The sequence below is a fragment of the Ovis aries genome, chromosome 2 (assembly GCF_016772045.2).
Source record: "Ovis aries strain OAR_USU_Benz2616 breed Rambouillet chromosome 2, ARS-UI_Ramb_v3.0, whole genome shotgun sequence".
Classification (NCBI taxonomy): domain Eukaryota; kingdom Metazoa; phylum Chordata; class Mammalia; order Artiodactyla; family Bovidae; genus Ovis; species Ovis aries.
The window spans coordinates 64,367,350-64,387,934 of NC_056055.1; the positions used below are offsets into that span (position 1 = coordinate 64,367,350).

The window sequence follows — 20,585 nt, forward strand, 5'->3', positions numbered from 1 at the left end:
CTTTTCCCTTTGCATATATTTTTTTACTGCTTCCAGCTTCACTATTAGCACAAGATGTGACTGCCAGAAAATAAAACTAAGTTTTTAAAATCATACAACTGTTACTTGAAAAATTATTCACAGTAGAAAGTTATGCACTTTATTAACCACTTTGCCATGGCTCTTAATGGGAAGCTACTAACCTGTTCCCAGCCCTGTCTTCACTCCATGTTTCAGGACCTCTGGCACATTGAGCAGGCCACTGCTGAGCCTGCAGAGAGAGGAGACGGTCAGAACAAGGAGACCCCCACATGGGTCCAGCAAGAGAAGGACGCTAGCAGTAACAATGGTGATATCACTGAAAATTGTGATTCCCATTGTCTCAGCTCTAATGCTGACACAAACACATTAGTCACCTCTGACCTTCTGAGTCCTGGAGTGAAAAAGGATCAAAAACCTTGAGCAGAGCTTCCTATTAGGGGAGCACAAAACAGCAAGAATTAGAAAGGAGAGCAGGGGATTATGTGTAAGGAAAAATAAAAAGTACTTAAATCTTGCAATTAGTTCAATGGTTTTACCGAGTTTATATTTATTTTTCAGCTTTATAAACAACTTATTGACCGGAGATGTATTAATACATCTTTTGTTACCTGAATGTTATTGATTAGAGATATTTCAATATTCACTTATATAACAAATCACCAGCCACAAGCATTAGTTTCTGCAAAAATCCCATGGTCAATAATGTGTTAAGATATAAATGACAAAATTATAGGCTATTTAAAGTATAGAACATGATGATTTGATATATGTATACAATGGGAGAGGATTTCTCCCCATTGAAACATCTATCACCTCACATATAAATTTACCTTTTGTTATTGTTGAGAACCTACAAGTTCTACTTTCTTAACAAATTTTAATTATACAATATGGTGTTAGCAACTTGTAAAAAAATTTTTTTTTCAAGCAGCCCATCCTTCTATGCTAGGAAGTAGAAATTATAAAGCATTGCCTTTCCTCTCCTCCTGGAATCATTTGTTGCCTTGAATGACTAGTGATTTACAAGGGCCAAGAAAGAGGGGTAAAATTGGAAGAGGGGATGCAGGCAATGCTGCTTCTGAGGACAGCAGCAACTAGGACAGATTTCAAACATCATGACCCTGAGCTCAATAGATGTGCCGCCTTTCTAAAGAGGCAAAAACTAAAGCGATCCTCAGAAGTCTGTAAAGATGCAAAGGTCAAAGTGGTTTGCTTGAAAATGCTCGTAACTATCATTTTCAAAGCTCAGTGCACGTGCAAGAAATCTCTCAAAGTTGTTGAAGAAGGAATAGCAGTGACCATTCAAACCAAAACATTAGCCATAAAGAAAAATTTAACTTCAAACCTCAGTTTGCAAAGCTGAGTCATGTTTTCATTTAAGTGTTGCGTAACTAAACTCATAAGATGTTAAATCCTTCCTCTAACTGTCACCAGACCATAATTATGGTCACTAACCTGCCTCTTGAGAAATCTGTATGCAGGTCAGGAAGCAACAGTTAGAACTGGACATGGAACAACAGACTGGTTCCAAATAGGAAAAGGAGTACGTCAAGGCTGTATATTGTCACCCTGCTTATTTAACTTCTATGCAGAGTACATCATGAGAAACGCTGGACTGGAAGAAACACAAGCTGGAATCAAGATTGCCAGGAGAAATATCAATAACCTCAGATATGCAGATGATACCACCCTTATGGCAGAAAGTGAAGAGGAACTAAAAAGCCTCATGATGAAAGTGAAAGAGGAGAGTGAAAAAGTTGGCCTAAAGCTCAACATTCAGAAAACAAAGATCATGGCATCTGGTCCCGTCACTTCATGGGAAATAGATGAGGAAACAGTAGAAACAGTGTCAGACTTTATTTTTTGGGGCTCCAAAATCACTGCAGATGGTGAATGCAGCCATGAAATTAAAAGATGCTTACTCCTTGGAAGAAAAGTTATGAGCAACCTAGATACTATATTCAAAAGCAGAGACATTACTTTGCCGACTAAGGTCTGTCTAGTCAAGGCTATGGTTTTTCCTGTGGTCATGTATGGATGTGAGAGTTGGACTGTGAAGAAGGCTGAGAGCCGAAGAATTGACGCTTTTGAACTGTGATGTTGGAGAAGACTCTTGAGAGTCCCTTGGACTGCAAGGAGATCCAACCAGTCCATTCTGAAGGAGATCAGCCCTGGGATTTCTTTGGAAGGAATGATGCTAAAGCTGAAGCTCCAGTACTTTGGCCACCTCATGCAAAGAGTTAACTTATTAGAAAAGACTCTGATGCTGGGAGGGATTGGGGGCAGGAGGAGAAGGGGACGACAGAGGATGAGATGGCTGGATGGCATCACTGACTCGATGGACGTGAGTCTGAGTGAACTCCGGGAGTTGGTGATGGACAGGGAGGCCTGGTGTGCTGCGATTCATGGGGTCGCAAAGAGTCGGACACAACTGAGTGACTGAACTGAACTGAACTGAACTGAAGATGTACATAGGCAAGATTCTCTATTAGGTTTGATCACTTTACGTCTGAAAACGAAAAGCCTCTGGAACCTCTCAAAACACTCCGGAAATATATTGCCATGGCTGATGTGCATTTCCTATACTGCCACTGACTAGAACTTTTTCATTCACGGAGTCCCCCGACTTCTGACCGCCAGAACCATCTCCTCTCTGCCTGGAGGCTCTCTCACAAAGCTGCAGCCTGCTCTGCCCTCTTTTGGGGAAGGTCTGAAATTGCAGAGACTCCATGCCCCTTCGCCGTGACCCAGAAGCCCTCCACCAATAACTGGTAAGTTTGGGTATAACTATCTCAGCTCCCCAAGCTCTTGGGCAGGGTGTCCTTGAGGTCTACACTGGCTCCCTGAGTATTCCAGGAGGATTAAATTCCAGGAGCCTGTGGTGATGACCTGCTTGGTAATGTGCTCTTTACTGACTTCCTTCCCTTCTCTGTCTCTCCCTACTAAAGGTGCTTTCTGAGATCACCTCCCAAATAAATTACTTGCACATAAATCCTTATGCCATGTTCTGCTTTTGCAAGAACTCAAAATGAGGAAGGATATAAAGTAATCCTCAAGAAAATGAAAATCTAACAGAAACTAAGAAATTTATTGGATGAATATATTAATGATCTACCACAACCTGCCTCTCGCTCTGTTGTGGGTCAACTAACACCAGAAATGAGAGATCCTTTCTGTATGAAATCCTGGAACAGGAACTCTTAGACTAGCATTCATGGGTTGGCATTTTGAGATCCATGAATTCCCCAAAATTAGACGCAGCATTTTCATGTCTGTGGGGTTTTATCCGTGAAGATACAGGCAACTTTCATCTGATTCCCTTATGCATCTACAACTTTCCAAAGGTTAAAAAAAGTTGTAAATAGAGTGTTCTCCATCCTGGGGAATTAACAGTAGGACAGGGTCCCTCCTAAGTGCATCTCGTCAGGTACGACAGCAGGGCATCTACCGAAGGGTGATGGCTTCTGGTGGCACTGCACCATTTCTGGTGGTTTGTACAACATAAAGTAATGGGAGGTCAGTACCCTCTCTTTAGAACACCTGGTTGGCATATGTACTCTTTCGGTCCTTAGCTCTAAATTCTCAGGGCTACTGGTTTTGAACTCTGTTTCCTATTGTTCTCTTTTGTGCAAACTCAGAAATTTTAAGAGATGTGGTGCTCCTCAAATGTATACTCTGTAAAAAATCGCCTCTTTTTAAGTGCTCTCAGTCTCCTCAGTGTAGTACAGACAGGCATCGTTCTATCTAGTTCACATCCCAATAGAACATAACTGCAGAAGAGAGATACTGCAGAAGTCACGGAAAACAAAAGGTATCTGGCTGCTGCGTTGCAATCCAAACATTCGTAATCTACCAGTCCATAATTGCCTACTTACGATAAGTTAGAATTGGGACAATGCGAGATGGACACTCCTCGTTCCCTGAATACATCCAGTTCTTCTTCAGAAAGGTAGCAGCCATGTGCCATCACTGTCTGGAGAGAAGAGCATTCCAGGTGGAGTCTACCACTTCAAAGTGCTAAAATTAGTCCTCACTCACAACCAGGTATTTAGCTGGTAAAATTGATTCAAGAAGGCAGGCACTGCACACATATAAGACTTCTCTTAATGTTTAATCCTGATAATATTTGTGGGTTTTCCTGAATAAGATTTTACTCTTGCAGAATTCTTTTTCTGTCAGTATAAAACCTGTATTTAAATAGCTTTCTTCTTTGGGGAGCATGGTTCAATGACCACAGAATTATCATTAAAATCTTTCCAACATTTGTGCAAATAAAATTAACATGCAAATTGAAGGCTAATTTATTAATCATATGGAAATAGATGTAGAGTAGGGTAAAAATTATGATGTAGCATAAACAAGATCTATGCAGAATATTAACCTTTGAAACCTGTCTGTTCACACAGTCCCTAAGAATTCATTTGCCATAATAATTAAACTTTCCAAGCAGTTCATACATTTCGTTAAAGGCCAAGGCCAGGGGATATATTGCTGTAATGAGATCTCTCCTCACTCATATTAATTTTAATTAACTTAAAATTATTTAATTATAAATATAATACTCATTTTTTTAAAAAAGCAGTCTTAAGAGTGTTTAAAAATGTCAAAAGCCCTCTGCTTTCTTCCTCAGGAAGGATCACTTTTAACATTCAGTGTGTGTCTTCCAGGCAGTGTTTGCTAAGTGAGCATGTACCCACATATACACAAACACACATCAAACAATATCTCTACAATTGTAAGTTTGTATACCTCATTCTTGGTGAATGTTGGATAAAATTCTAATTACCTACGTTCTATAATCTAAACAATTCCCCACTGATAGCCATTTTTTAACTTTCACATGTAATTAACATCCTTATTCATAGTCCTTACAGAATGGATCTTCAGAAATAAACACTTGCTAACTCAAAGAGATACACATTTACGTTCTAATGGATACTGACAAAATGTCCTCGGACCAAATGACATTCCCACCCTCAAAGAAGTTTTTAGATTTATTTACCAGTATATTTAATGATTTATTCATTAGGGATGAGACTTCAGGCCCATTTTTGATTGTATGGACACATGCATGTGCACAGTGTGCACTTTATTTGGGAAATGCATGTGTTACAGAATTCTGAAGATTCCTACTGAGATTTTTAAATTTGGATAAATATGCCCTACTTCATATAGATTGTGTCATGATGTGCAATTTACCTTATTTGTCAGAAGATTGTTTCTATCATACACATCTGTGTAGTTTTTATAACCAGGGTATAAGTTTTCCACAGCTTTAACTTCATCACGATTTTCACTTATATGGCTCTACAAGAAAAGAAATAACATTTTCAGTTTTTTAATGTAAGATACCATTAGAAATTATACTTCGTACCCCCAAATGATGTGGATGGTGTTTACCTTCCTATATGAAATCATGGGTGGTTCAGGTACTTTATTTAAAACAATTCTTATTATATATATATGGCAATGAAACTATGAATATATAATTACATGACCATGTACTATTCTAACCCTAACCCATATAATGCTTTCTAACAGTCTTTTCAAATTTCAAACTATAGCAAGATTAAGTAAAAATAAAAAATACTAATTGAAGAGCGTCAGGAGCCTAGCTATTCATAAGTCACCTGCCTTTTCTGGTATTGGCCATTTTAAAAAAGAGTTCATTGGCCATCAAAATGATAGAGCATGGTTTACTCATAAAAAAGATGAAATATGAATTAAAAAGTTGAATTTTAGCCCAGGTTCTGACCCTACATATGTGTCTTAGGGTAAGTCAGTTGTTTTCTTTGCACCTCCATTTTCTCATCTTGCAAATAAAAGTGTTGGGCAAGATAAGTGATTTTCTAAATTCTTTTAGCTTTTAATGTGTTATTCTTATAAAAATTCATAGATATTCAATATTTAAAAGGTATAAATGAGTTGCCATACAGAATGAAGCAGGGTTTGGGCTCTGGGACCCTGCTCCCATTCTGTCCCCTTTGTCAGCTTCCAGAATGAGTTCTTCTTCAGGAAATAGTTTGAAAATAAGAGACAGCCCTGACATCATCAAGAAAGAGAGTATAAGAATGCACATATAAGCAAACCAAGCGAGTCCTGCCCCCAACACTGTCCTTTCTGCAGGGAACCACAAAACCTGAGATGGTATAAAGTGTTTTTGAAACACGTTGTGTCGCCATACCAACCCCTCACCTAAAACAAAAATCACTTCTGACCAACCAGTGATGAGTATAGTATATGATATAAGAAATAACTCATGAGCAAGTTACTACTTCCAGAAATGGCAATGCCATTTCCCTTCCTTCCAGGAGGTAGAGCATAAATAACCAAATAAATAAAAAATAACAATGGACTAAAAACAGAATGTTCCATCTGAAGAATGAGCTCTCTCCCTGCCTTGAGGAAATCCAGACCACTGAGAAATGGGCATGGACGTTGGAAGAGAGGAAAGGAAAATCAGATGGCTTGTGTCATTTTGATAAATTTGAGTAAATATGCACATATACATGTACATATACCTCCAGCAAGTAAATACTTGATTCTTCTGTGTGTCGATAGGGTTCAGGACACACTACCCAAAATACGGCACCTTGGAATACTGAATATTTTAAGCTGAAGAAATTTGAGAAAATGGTAAAAGTAGGATGGTTCACTCTGATCTTGTTTTCACCCCCTTTTTCCTGAAACAGGTCATAAAACTCTTGTGTGAGAGGTTCCCACCCTATACCTAGAGGAAAGGAGTACCCTTATCTCTGAAGACAAAGGAAACCAAGAAGAACCAGGCCTTGCTAAGTTTTCCCCAGTTTACTATGCTTACTTCATACTCCTTAACCCATCCTGCTCCTCCAGGACTGTACGCTTGTCACCATAGCTAACATAAAAATACTCAGGTATATTTCATTGTGTCTCTGTTTCCTAATGAGGCTCCTGTATCATATAAAATTTATATAAACTTGTGTGCTTTTCTCCTGTTAATCCATCTATGTCAGTTTAGTTTTCAGGCCCAGCAAGGGGCCCTAAAAATGTAAAGGATAATTTTTTCCTTCCCTACAATTGTGTGGGATTGAATAAAAAATTTCAAATATCACAGACCACCAAAAAATAATGGGGAAAGACAAAAATAGTTAATGAACCCTAACAAGATAAATCTTAATAATCCTCCATCCTACAAAATGATAAAGGATCAATGTGTTGCCTTTCCCTGACATGCCCTTTGTTTTTGGATGGTCAACTCTTAAGGGAAAATTTTAGTGCAGGATGTAATGTAGCTCGAATGGAGGAGGGAAGCTCCCAACTCCCAAGTTTAACCCAGCTGGAAGCTTTAGAAAGTGTTTTATTCCTAAATTGCAACCACTTAATGACAAAGTAAGATATACTTTTTTTGTTCCTGACTTTAAATTAAGAAGCTTGGAACAAAAGGGCTTTTAAATCCATTTTTGTAAGGTGGAAATTAGGTTCTTTCTGCTTTTCAAATAATAGATGGTTCCTCCAAAAAGGAAGGACTAGAACACTGAGAAAGTATCAAAAGAGAAACAGGAAAGAAATGCATTAGATGTATCCTATGGAGAGCAGGTAACCAATTTGTCATTAATCCTGCCTGGTTACTTAAGATGTCCTCATCTCTGGGAGCCAGATTGGAGATGACTGAGGGCAAAAGGAACCTTCAGGTTTCTTAGCTAAAATAACAAGTTAGATTTAGGTGATGTCTCTAAGGAACCTTATATCCTATGTTGTTATATCTTGAGGAGATCGTATGAGGCTAAGGGCAGGCTGCCCCCAAAGTATGCCACTCTGGATGTAGATTAATTTGAGCTAAAAACTAATCAAGGCCCAAAAGACTCAGAAGAAGCTTTGAACTTCCTCCTTACCACCTACTTAAGATTGGAAGCCTGTCCCAGGAAAGAGGTATTATCAGAGATACCTATAGTAAGGTGCTAGGTATGTAGACAGGGGGAACCTAGCAAAGCCCACTTGCTCAAAATGGTTCAGCACATATTTGCATACCAAATAGCAACTTTTATTTTCAGTGCCTTATTTCTACTTGAAGCCTGAGATCCCTACTTTCTTCTCAGTCTAGAACATATATATATCTCATCTTGCCTTGCTGTCTTTGGAATCCTCATACTTATGTGGATTTCCTGTGCACACGTAATAAATTTTGTTTTCTCTTGTTAATCTGTTTTATGTCATGCTAATTGACAGTCAAAAGAACTAAAAGAGGAAAGAGGGGAAACCTACCTCTTCCACAGCAGAAGACTTGGAGATTATGAAATTACTGCCAGAATTTAGAGTACAGAGAAGTCTTGCAGGTCTAGACATAGGCACGAACAGGAGAAAAACGCCCACCTGAATGTGCAAATCACGGGCCTTCGCGAGGTTTCCAAGTTCACCCAACAAAGTCTCAGAGCAGGAAAGGGGAAAACGCGGTGTCACTATGGGCTGCACTCGTGGATACTGAAAATCATCAAAAACACTTGGTAAAGAAACTATGGATATCTGAATGTGTAGCATACCCCAAAATGCATTTCATACCACAACATGATTTTATATCTTCATCTCTGGGAACAGTCCTTCATTCCAAGAGTAGTGGATGAGTTTCATGGAAATGGCTCATGGTTGAGGACAAGGAAGGGTATTTCTGTACCACCAAGTTCAGTGGAAGATCCCATCTCAAATGCAAGATACATGAAAGCTCAGACTGAGCGGCTTTTATGAAGAGAATCAGGAGGCAGAGGAGACGTTTCAAAGGAGAGTGCTGGGGAAACTGAAAATAGGGTGGTAGTCTGTTCCCCTTTCTACATCTTAGGGCAGTGGTGAGGCTAAGGATCCACTAAGTTGCATCTAGGTCTCCCAAGATTAGACTGAAAGAAATACTGAGGCGCCCTGTGGTTTCCAATCAGACCTTAAAAAATAGTGAAGGAAGAGTCTGGTTTGCCATCTAAGAGACTGCCCAGCAGAGCCAGAGCCCAGCCTGCTGGGGAGGTGGGACAGAAGACAGCACTGCCTCCACAGGCTCACAACACCAGGGCGCTGTGAAGGGGGTGCCTGGCTGAGGCCTTCAGGCCGCATGACATGCCACACATCTATGGCCCAAGGCACTCTGGCGGGGGCATCTCGGCTGAACACCACCTGTGTTTCAGACCCGATCAGGGGTACAAGAGGCCAGAGCCAATGGTGATATAGCTAACAATCCACACCACAACATCTAGTGGCCACAACCTGTCTATATCAGTGAAGCCCTCTCCCACTTCCCACAGACCCATCCTATGAAATTAGAAGGTCTCAGAGGAGAGGGAGGGAAGACCACTGAGAAAGTTAAAAAAAAAAATGCCTGACTTTACTAAACCGAGTTGATGAGTTCTCCATCAAAACAATTTAAGGTTTTAGGAAAATACTTTTGTATGCATGAAATAAGCTAACCATACAGACTAACCTCTACCAAAACCAATAAATCCTACAGTCAACACAAAGGCAATCCAAAAGTGAGCTAGGAACAAGTTTACTTACATTCCTCTGGAGCATTTCTGATACAAATCTGAAAGAAAACAACAAATGTAACATTAGAAAATTTAGGCATTTTTCAAATCTTTTAAAAGGATAAAAACATGATCCTTATATTTGTCCTAATTTTAATATAAACATTTCTAATGGTGGATATATTTCACCACCACTAATTAAGGATTAACAAGTAGTAATTACTTTGTTCTCTCATTTGTAGTCCAGGAGATGGAGTACAAAATCACAGGGAAATACAGTTTTATCATCTACCATCAGCTGGGCTGTTCACAAGTATTCCCACAGCACTCAGGGCGTTCAGATACATTAAGCTCTGTTTCAGGGAATATCGCCATATGTTTTATGTTCCATGGACATTAGAGTTGTAGGGTCCTATGTACCTGGAGGTGTTTAGAAGCCATGGGCTCTGCACTTTCAGTTTCCCTAAAGTAGAAGCTGCTTGCCCACACAATCACAATGGCATCATTTATTTTCAAAGGCCAGGTCCTACTGGGCATGGATGTTGGAGTAAAGCAGAAAGACTAGGTCAGACATGGTCATGAAACAGGTAGTGACGGGGGTGTGTGATCTTACCAATTATATCAGCGGGGATGATGGTATCTATATGGCCTATGAAATGACTATTTCTGCCTTGGCTGGAAATATTTATGAACTATAGCTTCCTGCCTTCTGGTGTTACTTTGTTTAGATATAAAATGTGAATTAGGGTTCACTATTCCCACAAACAGGGCCTCCCAGCTGGCACTAGTGATTAAAGAACCTACCTGCCAGCACAGGAGATATAGGAGACCTGGGTTCTATCCCTAGGTTGGGAGGATCCTCTGGAGAAGGGAATGGCAATCCACTCCAGTATTCTTGCCTGGAGAATCGCATGGACAGAGGAGCCTAGAGGGCTATAGTCCATAGGGTCGCAAAGAGTCGGACACGACTGAAGCAGCTTAGTACACAGCACATTCCCACAAACACAGATTCCTAGAAAAGTTGAGCATATGGCCAAATGCTAAGGGGAAAATGTATGCTTCCTTCTCTCTGTGGGCACATAGGAACCTCTAAACCACTGTTTTCAGAGGACACGCTTAAGGTAGAGGCCTGGGGAATGGAGAAAAGTTGGACTTCTCAAACTTTGCATCAGGATATATTTGGTCTTCGGGAAGGTATAAAGCTAAAGAATTTTCTTCTATATTTCTTGGATGTTGAGTGTCATACAACTCAGTTCCTTGTGAAAGCCTCAAGGTGCCATGAGAAAGCCATTAAAGAAATGTAGGAAAAGGGCTTCCCTGGTGGCTCAGTGGTGGTGAGTCTGTCTGTCAATGCAGGAGGCACAGGTTCAATTCCTGATCTGGGGAGCAGGATCCCACATGCTGCAAAGCAACTAAGCCCGTGCACCACGGCTATTGAGCCTGTGCTCTAGAGCATGGGAGCCACGACTCCTGAAGCCTGCATGCCCTAGAACCCACGCTCTAAAACTAGAGAGGCCACCAGAATAAAAAGCCTGCACTCTACAAAGAGTAGCTCTCACTCACCACAACTACAGAGGGCCCAAGTGCAGCCATGAAGACCTATCACAGCCAATAAATAAATTAAAGTTATACATATATATATATATATATGTAGAAAAAGTACCTATGGCATCAGTAGCATATCCCCATGTAAAATTAAAAGAATATAACAAAAGCTCATGATCTCAAGCAATAGGATGACCTATAACCAAAAGTAATTTAATGAGCAGGCCACAGACACTCAACACAAGTTTAACCTACAGGAGAAGCCCAGATCTATAATGAAGTAGGTAAATCATTCACTTTTTTAAAAATCCTTCATTTAAAAAAGGGATTTGCTTTTCCTAAAGTATAGTAAGTACCCAGAGGCTTTCAAATATAACTTGATATACAAAAATAGTATTGACATGCAACATTTTCCTAAGGATCAGGTCAATTTCATAAAAGTTAGACAAACATAGTCAATGACGTAAGTGCACATTCTGCCTGGGTTAAAGGGGTTTCTTCTCTCCATCTGTAACTCCATCCATAAGATAAATCAAGATAAACATACCTCTCTGTTTCCTTGATTGATTCCTCAGTGGTTTCTTTGTATTCTGGAACAGCGTCATTCAAATCCATGCAAACTTTGCCCACAAATGCCCGCTGCCCAAATTTATCTGTGAGAAACACAGAATCAATTTCAAGTCATGTTTCTTTCCTAAAATGCACTTTCCTGACCCCTTTAAAAACATTTTAAATTAAAATCATTATGAAAACATAAGTGAGAGTATAAAAGATCATTATATCATTTAAGAACAATTTTTTTAAAAAGCCAGTTAATTCTATAAGTAGTAAAGATTCTCCCATTGGCACCTGACTCCTCTCTGTACACCCAGGACAAAGGATATTATTTGCTTAAGGTCTAAACTCAGATGTGTGCAATGTCCTCTACTATGTGCAAGGTTATGAGGAATATACCCAATAATGTATATAAAGTGTCTGGCACATAGGGCTTAGAAAAGATACTGTCATTATTCTTAACTATAGCAATGCCAGTATTGTTCAGTTCAGTCACTCAGTCGTGTCTGACTCTTTGCGACCCCATGGACTGCAGCACGCCAGGCCTCCCTGTCCATCACCACTCCCAGAACTTGCTCAAACTCATGTCCATTGAGTCAGTGATGCCATCCAGCTATGTCGTCCTCTCTCATCCCGTTCTCCTCCTGCCCTCAATCTTTCCCAGCATCAGGGTCTTTTCTAATGAGTCAGTTCTTTGCATCATGTGGCCAAAGTATTAGAGCTTCAGCTTCAGCATCAGTCCTTTCAATGAATATTCAGGACTGATTTCCTTTAGGATGGACTGGTTTGATCCCCTTGCTGTCCAAGGGACTCTCAAGAGTCTTCTCCAACACCACAGTTCAAAAGTATCAATTCTTTGGCACTCAGTTTTCTTTATGGTCCAACTCTCACATCCATACATGACTACTGGAAAAGCCATAGCTTTGACTAGACAGACCTTTGTTGGCAAAGTGACGTCTCTGATTTTTAATATGCTGTCTAGGTTTGTCATAGCTTTTCTTCCAAGGAGCAAGTGTCTTTTAATTTCATGGCTGCAGTCACCATCTGCAGTGATTTTGGAGCCCAAGAAAATAAAGTCTGTCACTGTTTCCACTGCCAATATTATTACCTGTGGGGAATTTTGCTTAATCCTGCTAGTTCTCAGCACCGAAGAACCTAATGCTTATCAGAGGTGCTAGAGGAATTCTATTTCAGGTAGAAAGTTGATGCTACATGAGGCAGTGGTCATTATTTTAACATCTCTACCTCTGTCGTCAGAGTCTTTCAGAAATCTTTCTACATCTCTCATTCCCCTGTAATTCATTGTAATACTTGGCCATTAGATTAGTCTTCCTTAAATCACCACCTTCATCACATACCTTATCTGGCTCAAAACCTTTTTTGAGTCTTTGATGCATATCTGAATCACTCCACAGTCTGAATCATCCCCTCTGCCCAACTTCTTCCATCCCACCATGCAATGAATCCTTCCCTTTAGTTCAACTCCTTTGTCCCTGGCTTCCTGTATCCTCTATGGACATTCCTGACCCAATATCCATACCCTCATGTCACTTCTCCTGCCTTAAAGGCATTTTTCTCTCTCCTTATCTCCCTTGAAAGTCCAGTTTAAAGGTCCCTTCAAGGAAATCTTTCCAGATGATCTAATTCTGGATTCATTCTATCTCCTCCAAAATTCACAAGATTTACTTTCAGTGTCACACTTGAGGTCTTTGGCATACACTACCTTGGCCTGCAAACAATAGTGTCAGCACATCAGTCAGTGGTATTTACTTGAGCACCTGCTATGTGGTAGGCAATGTGCTGGGTACAAGTTTGGGAATCATCAATCTAAATCCAGTCTCAGCTCTGCTGACTAGCTGTGTGACTTGGGCATGTTTCATAACCTCTCTGAGCATCAGTTTATCCATCTGTAACACACAACATGAATAACTGTCCCAGAAGGCTATTTACAGCTAAACTGAACTAATCCATGTAGAGTGCTTTGCACAATACCAGACATCTAGCAAGAATACTACAGCTGTTACTGAAGTTATTAATCTATACTGTTGTTTAGTCACTAAGATGTGTCTGACTTTTTTGTGACTCCATGGCCTGTAGCCCACCAGACTTCTGTCTATGGGATTTCCCAGTCAAGATAACTGGAGTGGGTTGCCATTTCCTTCTCCAGGGGATCTTCCCGACCCAGGGATCGAATCCACGTCTCTTGCATTGGCAGGCCAATTCTTTACCACTAAGCCATGAAGGAAGACCATTAATCAATGTGTGTACCTACTAATCAGTTAATCCTATCTGATTCCTCAAGGGCAGAGACTATTTTCCATTTTACTGTGTTCCCAGTATCTAGCACAGTGCCCTGAGTCTAGCCAACAGCCAAGAACTATCTGTTGATTATAATAAACTGTGGTCATTGCTAGAATTAGTAAATCTGCTCCAAAAAGCCCTAAATTAATACAGACCTATTTATATCATCCTACAACCAAAAACAAAAAGTAAATAATCAAATTACTTAAACAACAAGAAAAGTTCAAGGGCCACTGTAATACACAAATACCTAGTCACTTGCAAGACGTGCAGTGCTCAAATTCTAGTAATTAAAAAGCAAGGCTGTTCACAAGTATAAGTCCCTGCCATCATGGTCCACCTGTCTGCTTCATGTGCCCGTGAATCATCCTTTTATCTCCTCACCTGTAATTTCCGCAAGAAGCAGTGATGAGTCAGTGTGAATTGTTCCAAAGTAACAAGCTGTGGTTGTTCCATTCTTTAGTGTTCTCCTCTAAAAATAAATCACAAAAACTATGAATTGCCTGTGCCAAGAAAAGTCACACGGCATATACACACGAAGATGGAATTTTGGTTTTCAATTTTAAGCTATTTGTACTTAAAGGAATGCCATCTCGACATGAAACGTAATTAAGGTAAATTGCAAAAGTATTTATATTTAAAAAATGTTAGAACTTTTGATTTCCTAGATTCACAAGGTTCTATGTTGCAGGATTTATAAAATGTGATACTAATTCCTGACTTTTTAGGGTTGTTTATGGATATGCAAACTTTATTGGGAAGGAACAAATATGATTTTTTTTCTAGAAATTACAGGATAAAATTATTCAACCAGCTATGTAGTTCAAACTGGCAGATTGATCACATGTATCTATCTCTCTTCCTCAGGAAATCTCCACTAAAATGATGTAATGGAGTGTAACATTTATTAACCCATGAGAAGAGAGGAGACATGAGTAGAGGAAATATTTTAACATTTTCACAGAAGAAAAAACCTGGAGGCAACTTGGAAAAAGAGAGAAGCATGTGGTTGTTAACAGGGAATTGGCTGAAAGTGTGTATACAGATGATTAAACCTTGGCAGGACTCTTTCCTGTTGAAATCAGCAGTTCCTTGCAAAAGAGATTTGCTCTTTGCAGAAATTGGATAGTATTTAGAGAATACAGGCCCCAAAGGACAAGGTGAGGCACAAGCTGAAAGGAAGAGGCTTAAGTAGATAGGTGGCTGACTCTGGGACCCATGTCACCTTCCCCAAAATGTCAAATGTACTACTTCCACCGGTTCTGGCAGGACTGAGGACTTCTTTCTAGAGAAGATAAATGGCTCTAGAAGATGTCCTCACAATGATATTTAGGATCCACAATTAAAATGGCTATTCACCTCCTTCACTGTTCATCCTGTAATGAAGCTTACCAGGCAACTAGTGTGACCCCATCTTTTTCAGTCAACATCTTAGAGCATCACACTCAAATACTACTGTACATTTAAGGTTCTATGGACACTGGTGGAAAGCTACCACAAAAAAAAGGGGGAGAGGGGAAGGAAGAAAGAATCTGGAAAGAAATGTTGGAGGAAACAGCCAATCTGTAGCATCAGGAGGAAGCTTGACTTTTTTTTTAAAAAATTTGATTAACAATCTCAGAGAAATAAAAGAAGATATCATATCCACAAAAAGAAAAAAAAAGACAAAATGCTGTGGAAATCAGAGAACAGAGCTCTCCAAAAGTAAAAATACTAAAAAATGAAATATGGAAATCAACAGAAGGTTAAATTAGAAGAGAATTTCTCAGGAAAGAAAGATGAAAGTCAAGGATGAAAAGATAAGAAAAATATGCTCAGTCTAGGAAATCCAACATTTAGAACTAGAGTTCTGAAGAAAAAAATTTTCTTTTAAAAAAAGAAATGGAGGAGGTAAAATTGTCTGAGAAATAATATTAGTCTCCAAACTTAAACTACTCATAGAATGCTCAGTTCAGTGAATGAAAACCAGAAACCAAGTAAGGCATATAACTGTAAGCTATTAAGTCTACAAATAAGGAGAAGATACTGAAAGCTTCCACAGAAAGAAAACCATCACAGACAAATGACGGGAATCATAGTGCCACTAGCGTTATCACCAGTGATGCTGAAAGCATAACAATGCCTTCAAAATTCTGGAGGAAAGTTGTTTTATTTATTTTTTATTTATTTACTGAAGTCTAGTTGATTTAAGGAGGGAAACCATTTTTAATGTAGAATTTTATACCCTGGTAAATTATCAGTCAAGTGTGAAAGTCAAATAGAGATATGATTAGATACGAAGCCTTAAATGTTTTTCTGCTTTAGGAGCTTAGGAATTTCCTACAAAATGTGCTTTTAACAAAATGTGAGAGTGATGAAAAGGAAAAGAATTCCCAGGTTGAGAAAATGGGAATTAAACACAGAGAAGCAAAGGGAATCCTCCGATGGCAACAGTATGAGGGATAATCCCATCCATAACGAAACAGAAGAATGGGAAGATTGAGAGAAACAAATCACAACTGATATTGCCTGATTTGTCTGGACACTTGGAAAAGCAGTGATTTACCTGAGTATGGTCTGTCTTAAGCAGAAGCTTTTTTTTCCCCTCTTCTTCTTTTTAAATTTTAAAACATGTTTTAGAGCAGTTTTAGGTTCACAGCAAATTGGGAGGAAAGTACAGAGATAGCCCATATACACCCCCCCCCAACCCCCACACACAGCAGAAGCTTTTTAAAGTGCAGAGAAAAACTACATGGAGTTTTTGCTTCTTGCAGATTATGACCTGTGTGACCTTGAGAAAACTGCTTTACATTCTCAACATCAGTTTCCTCATTTATGAAATAAGTTGACTCTTTTGACTAGAATGGGACTGGGTTAGAAATGTAAATGTCTGCAGGAAGAAAACAATTTGGACTTAAGATAATAGGAAAGAACACACCCTATCCTAGCAGCCTCTACTCAGCTTCAGCCAATTGTTAGAGATCAGTGATGTCGGTTCAACTTGAAGGTCAAGAAAATTAGGAAAACTGGATTTTTATGTCAGTTTTTTCAAATTTTAAGACACTCAGCACATGAAATGCCAACCTAGACAGCATATTCAAAAGCAGAGACTTTCCTTTGTCAACAAAGGTCCATCTAGTCAAGGCTATGGTTTTTCCAGTGGTCATGTATGGATGTGAGAGTTGGACTGTGAAGAAAGCTGAGCACCAAAGAATTGATGCTTTTGAACTGTGGTGTTAGAGAAGACTCTTGAGAGTCCCTTGGACTGCAAGGAGATCCAACCAGTCCATCCTAAAGAAGATCAGTCCTGGGTGTTCATTGGAAGGACTGAAGAACTCCAATACTTTGGCCACCTGATGTGAAGAGCTGAGTCATTAGAAAAGACCCTGATGCTGGGAAAGATTGAGGGCAGGAGGAGAAGGGGACGACAGAGGATGAGATGGCTGGATGGCATTACCGCCTCAATGGACATGAGTTTGGGTAGACTCCGGGAGTTAGTGATGGACAGGGAGACCTGGCGTGCTGCAGTTCATGGGGTCACAAAGAGTTGGACACGACTGAGTGACTGAACTGAGCACGTGAAATAAAATATGTCTGATTGTAAGTAAATGATGTTTAGAACCTGTCAGCTACAGAAAAGGATGCACTAGCTTTCTATCAGAATCATATGCTGAGGAGGAAAGTTAACACCTTGACAGAGGCATCGAATTCAGTCTCCATCTACCAGGAAAGTGCTTGCATCCTGGTGTGAAGTAAAGTGAAGTCACTCAGTTGTGTCTGACTCTGCGCCCCATGGACTGTAGCCCACCAGGCTCCTCCATTCATGGGATTTTCTAGGCAAAAGTACTGGAGTGGGTTGCCATTTCCTTCTCCAGGGGATCTTCCAGACCCAGGGATCGAACCCAGGTCTCCTGCATTGCAGACAGACACTTTGCCGTCTGAGCCACCAGGGAAGCCAGGGCTTAGTGAATATTGCTGAATGAACATATGAGGAAGCAGACCAAACTAAAACAATCAGAGGCATAAAATGATCTAAAATTAGCATTGTTACGTGTATATAACAGGACACAGTATCCTTGAAAGAGGAACAGGCTACTGAGCAGCAAGAGTGAATTAATGACTTGGAAAGTTGGGATACTAGCATTCTCTAAGAATGTAGCCTAAAAGTATATACAGGAATGTCACTGTTTTTTTAAGAAAAGTTACCAAAAGAAAGAGCACATTGGAAGGGAAAATATATTAAGAGCAAGAGAAACGGCGGGTGGGGGCGGGGGGCCGGTAAGAGGCAGAGAAATTGAATGATCATGTGTGCATGAGAAAGATTTATTTCCCAAACTGGAAATGATACTATATTAAAGAACTGAGCTGAAAAAAGAAAGAACAGATCTATAAGTGAAATTGCAGAACATCAACGATGAAGAATATCCTGTAGGACAACAAATTAACTAGAGAGGAAAGAAAATCAGATTTACATTGGTACATTGGATGCTAGTGAGCAAATCAAGAATTCTCTGTAGAGCTAAAGTGCATCATTCAAGAGTCAGAACAAATTTTTGGTAATTTAAGGGTTTGGATTATCACCACTTTATTGGAAAAGATTATCATTGTCTATATTCTAAGAAAATGAATCCAAAAGAAAGACTTGGGAGCCAAATTTAAAACATTTTAAATTTAGGTGGTGGAAAAAAAAATTGGAACTAAAATCTCACATGATATAACACAGGACATGGTGAGGGAGATTCTGTCTTGAAGAAGAGAAGACTAGGTTTCTTATCCTATTAAATGGGAGACTATAGAGGAAAATGATAGGAGACTTGTAACACTTATAACAATCTAATAGATATTTTTTTTAAAGTCATTTTGACAGACAAAAAACAGTCTTTTTAAAAGTGTACAGAATTTAGAGAGATGGTAACGATAACCCTGTATGCGAGACAGCAAAAGAGACACAAATGTATAGAACAAAATCTTTTGGACTCTGTGGGAGAGGGAGAGGGTGGGATGATTTGGGAGAATGGCACTGAAACATGTATAATCTCATATATGAAACGAGTCGCCAGCCCAGGTTCAGTGCATGATACTGGATGCTTGGGGCTGGTGCACTGGGATGATCCAGAGGGATGGTATGGGGAGGGAGGAGGGAGGGGGGTCAGGATGGGGAACACATGTATACCTGTGGCAGATACATGTTGATGTATGGCAAAACCAATACAATATTGTAAAGTAACCTCCAATTAAAATAAATTTATTAAAAAAAACTAAAAACAAAACAAAAAAATGTGTACAGAATAATCATAAAAGTTGACCTTTTGTTAGGTCATAAAATAACAGTGAACTAAGAATGGAGAAGGAAATGGCAACCCACTCCAGTATTCTCGCCTGGATAATCCCATGGACAGAGGAGCCTGGCAGGCTTCAGTCCACAGGGTCGCAAGAGTTGGACACAACTTAGCGCCTAAACCATCCATCCATCCAATTAGCAAGAAAAATAACTACAAAAGTCACATTTACTAACCAGAATAAAATGAAACTCAAAACAGAAGTGTAATCTGACATTTTCTAAATTCTCACCACTTTAAACACCTTTCTAAAACAGGCTTGAAGAAGAGATCAAATGGAAAATTTCAGTTAATTAGTTATGATGACGGTGGAAGTAATACTACCAGACACCAAGAGCACTCCAGCACTCTTGCCTGGAAAATCCCATGGACGGAGGAGCTTGATAGGCTACATATATTTATTTATGTATTTATTTATTTAATTTATGTCATTCAAACACTTAGTTGAGGTATGTGGGATCTAGTTCCCTGACCAGGAATCAAACCTGGGCCCCCTGCATTGGTGGCTTGGAGTCTCAGCCACAGGGCCACGAGGGAAGTCCCTAATTCAAAAAAAAAAAAAAAAGTTAATATGACCATGAGCTTCAAAGCCATTATCAACAAGCCCCTTATCAGATTATACAATTTCCATAAGCTAAAATAGGGGAATAGAGTAGCCCTGACCTCTTGTCTTTTTACCTGGTACTTTAATGATTTGATACCTCTTTGGAATTAACTGAATTCATCTGCTGAATTTTCAATAACCCCATAGAGTAAACATATTCATTCCATTATCCAGGAGAATATGTGCAACCAGTTTGTCTTAGTATATTTACAAAGAATCTCATTCTCCTGTCCTTTGACTCATATTAATCTATATAATATACTGATTCCTGAACTTTCCAGGCTTTCTAGTTCATTCCAGTCCAAAGTCCAATTTGAAATTTCAACTTCTCACCCTATTTGCAATGTTTAAAGGGAGATATTCTAGGACTGACTTATTGGAATTTTTTTTCTTAACAATCTCAAGAGATGTTTGCTAACATATACTTTAAATTATTTTCAGATTAAATTATTACTGTGCAAAACTCTGGGGTCTTGATTGCCTATTTATAGATCCAGGACTGTTTTCTGAGGGAGACAATAAAAAAACAAAACAGAAAATGTCTTGGTTTACAGGTACTGCCTCAGCACCCTAGTTTGCATTTCCACAGGCAATCTTCAGCCTAAGGGACAGATTCTAATTAGCAAATCTCAACTTTCTTAAGATGTCAACTTTCTTAATGGATGTCCATTATACTCTCAGCTCATCCAACTCTTAAAGTCTATGGGCCTGGCTCACAATCAGAAACAGAGGATATGTACACTGAAAATACTTGAGAGTAAC

At 39.4% G+C, this 20,585-nt stretch overlaps 1 protein-coding gene across 2 annotated transcripts in view; it reads right to left on the reverse strand.

Annotated features, from left to right (window-relative positions):
• The window catches only part of GDA (guanine deaminase), a 128,873-nt gene that overhangs the window by 20,004 nt on the left and 88,284 nt on the right, over positions 1 to 20,585 (reverse strand). For both annotated transcript variants that reach the window (XM_027964502.2, XM_060409369.1), the window contains exons 4-10: positions 14,286 to 14,373; positions 11,593 to 11,698; positions 9,532 to 9,559; positions 8,371 to 8,478; positions 5,221 to 5,328; positions 3,897 to 3,994; positions 183 to 250 (exon numbers count right to left, since the gene is read on the reverse strand). In XM_027964502.2, coding sequence (XP_027820303.2) covers positions 183 to 250; positions 3,897 to 3,994; positions 5,221 to 5,328; positions 8,371 to 8,478; positions 9,532 to 9,559; positions 11,593 to 11,698; positions 14,286 to 14,373 — 604 coding nt within the window. The remainder of the gene's footprint in view (positions 1 to 182; positions 251 to 3,896; positions 3,995 to 5,220; positions 5,329 to 8,370; positions 8,479 to 9,531; positions 9,560 to 11,592; positions 11,699 to 14,285; positions 14,374 to 20,585) is intronic.